This window comes from Pinus tabuliformis, chromosome 7 (assembly GCF_031772625.1).
Source record: "Pinus tabuliformis cultivar Carrire ecotype Pingquan chromosome 7, CPIR1, whole genome shotgun sequence".
NCBI classification, from domain to species: Eukaryota; Viridiplantae; Streptophyta; class Pinopsida; order Pinales; family Pinaceae; genus Pinus; species Pinus tabuliformis.
In genome coordinates, this window is record NC_142293.1 from 791,363,377 (window position 1) to 791,366,086 (window position 2,710).

The 2,710-nt window shown below is 36.4% G+C and overlaps 1 protein-coding gene across 1 annotated transcript; it reads right to left on the bottom strand.

Annotated features, from left to right (window-relative positions):
- Positions 1-337: 337 nt before the first annotated feature.
- On the bottom strand, positions 338-2,161 carry LOC149249946 (uncharacterized). Its single transcript, XM_089458857.1, has 3 exons — positions 1,728-2,161; positions 1,352-1,553; positions 338-1,237 (listed from the first exon to the last, which is right to left on the bottom strand). Exons 1-3 carry the CDS (start codon positions 1,974-1,976, stop codon positions 630-632), a joined length of 1,059 nt encoding a protein of 352 aa, XP_089314983.1. The 5' UTR covers positions 1,977-2,161; the 3' UTR covers positions 338-629.
- Positions 2,162-2,710: the final 549 nt, after the last annotated feature.

Sequence of the window (2,710 nt, forward strand, 5' to 3'; positions counted from 1 at the left end):
CATAAAGCCTACCCTCGAGGGACATGTTGTCATCTAGCTAATAAACATGCCTCATTCTTGTGCTTTCTTTTATAAGCAATGTTGGTGCACATCATCCTTTATGCCTTTTTGCTCAAAGGCTAATGGTGTAACAATAATCTTCACTAAATGCTAACAGCTCCATGCTCTTTTCTTTTCTAGAGATAGAAGAGATGAAACAAAATAATCATATGACCAAGAAAATAAATTTTGATCAATTGCTAACCGTCGTACCATAGTTACCAAGCTGAACCACATGACATCTTGTTGCAAAATGACCTTGGGATTGTAACATCCTTTCATATAAATTTTCCTTGGGTGCTTGCAAAACAAGGAAATAGGGTTCACTCATAATTATGTAGCTACAGAGAGAAGCCAGAAAAACTTCAGCAAGACTTCCATTTCTAAAATGGTAAGGATTCTCATAAATCTGAGTTCCATAGCCACAATAGATATGACTAAATATCCTTTCAGGATTAAACTTAATCACGTTAAATAGAGCAAGAGTTAAAACAAAGATCAAAGATTTGGAAATATGAATACAATTCTCTGTCTCATACCAAGCATCAGGTTCTGACTATGCACACTCACCGGTGTGTCAAGCTGTGCTATCATTCCTTCATTTTGTGCTTTTTGTTGCTCGGGGACATTTTTTCATCATTTTCAGATTCAGTTATACTCCTCTTGGTAATAGTTTCTGCTAAATCAACCTTCTGATTGCTTTGCTGCTTCCCTTCAGTGTCCTTAGATCCATGTTCTTTATCTTTATAGATATCTCCTGACTCCTTTTTCAAATGCCCTTGTTGCGCCAGGAAAGGATCCTGAGTCTGGTACTGAAGCTGTTCGGCAGGCCCCGAATGTGCATCATTTATCTTTGACATACACTTTTCAGCTTCATGTTCATCCTTCACCTTTTGGTTTGCTAAATCCTGTCGAACTGCACATGGGTCCTCCACATCTGTCTTTTCCGAGGCCTTTTCAAGAGCAGGTGCTTTATCGACATTCAACTTTTCTAGACCATTTTCAGTTGACTGAGATTTAGTTCCTCCCAAGAGTTTATTAGTAGATGTCAAGCTCTCAGTTGGCATCTTTGGTTCAGATTTGCTATCATCACATTCTGAATTGGAGTGTTTGGAACCGTTATTTACATTATTGCATTCTGCAGGGGGGTGTTCGGAATCATTATTTTCCCTCAGTTCCAAAGGGGATAAAGAATTACCTGAAATCGGATTCCACTGTATCAGTGGCATGACCAATAACATGTAACATTATTGAAAGCACAAGGAAAGTAAGCATATTACGAGTCACATAGGGATAACTATGGATAACTCACAACATTGAGGGTCAATTGCCATAATTGCTTCAAATGCAGCCTTGTTTGCAGCATCCCTCGGATTGCTTGCAGGACCTCCAGTGTAGGAAGCTCCATTGATCTTCACAGTTGCTGTAAAAGTCCTTGTAAAATGATAAGTTGGAGGAGGTATGTTTTTCTTTAAAGCAAGCTCCGCAAGGGCAATTTTAGGTCGTTTTCTTTCCTGATTGGTTGTCAGCAAATATAATGAAAAATCCGCCATATTCAATCAAAATCACTAGAATTGCTAACAAACCCAATACATTCCAAAACCAGAGAAAAGAAAAGCGAAATGTAAAACGGGAGTAAAACCAATATTTGAAAAGCTTTTGAGCATTTGGGTAGATGCGAAACCTACTTTAGACTGAAGAAGTAAACCCTGCTTTTGCAAATCTTCAACAGCTGCCTTAGCTGCAGCCTTTTGTGACGCCTTTTTGTTGTTGAAACCAGAGGCGGACTCATACGTTGCCTCATTGATTGTTACGCTGGACTTGAACTTCGGGACATGGTTTTCGCCCTCAATTACAGTTTTGTAGACAGGCAATGGCAGAGAGTTCTTCTGTGCATATTCTTGTAATATGTTCTTGATCAAATCCGCAGGAAGCATCGTTTCTGGAAATGAAGTGAGAAACCCCAAACCGTCCCCTGCCGTAACGCTAGTAACACCTACTCATGTAACTTAAGTTTTTCAAATACTTGCCCTAATTTATCTGTATGTGCCCTAATTCGCGAACTTATATAGCTCCCTCTACACACAATTAGCAATTTCAGTATTCTTTCTTATTTATTTTTTCTATATTTTGATCCGAACATCCTATGCTTATGTATATTTTTGGTTTGTTAGGTAATGTGACTCGGCACATGACTCATGGCTACTGTGTGGGTTTCTGTGTTTTTATATATATTTTTCCGGTTTGTTAGGTAATGTGGTTTGTAATATGAATTATGTTTATTGTATGGGTTTGAGTGATTATGATTTAGAGGTATTTAAATTAGTATTTAAATTATTTATTATTTGAGAATTGTATTTGGAGATATTATTTAGGAAATGAGATATTATTTAGGAAATGTATTTGGAGTTGTTTTTAGTGTAATTTTTTGGATTTTTGGCTCCTCGAATTTAGCAGAAAAAATTGAGATGAAATCTTGATTTGTATTATTTAAACTAGTTTTTTGACTCTATATATGGATTCAGCACGTGAAAAACATTGTGATTTCAATAAATTCTTGCCAGATTTTAAAGAAATTAGACCGAAAAAGCTTCCAAAAAATCACATTAAAAACAACTCAAATATATTTAGCTTAAACTATCATAAGTTTAATATAATTGGATTTTTGAGA

Excerpts from the sequence above, each read along its gene's own strand:
- LOC149249946 (XM_089458857.1), bottom strand. The coding sequence starts at position 1,976 with ATGCTTCCTGCGGATTTGATCAAGAACATATTACAAGAATATGCACAG. Across the intron at positions 1,554-1,727 it reads GTTTACTTCTTCAGTCTAAA|GAAAGAAAACGACCTAAAAT; the intron begins GTAGGTTTCGCA and ends ACAACCAATCAG. Across the intron at positions 1,238-1,351 it reads GGCAATTGACCCTCAATGTT|GTAATTCTTTATCCCCTTTG; the intron begins GTGAGTTATCCA and ends ATCCGATTTCAG.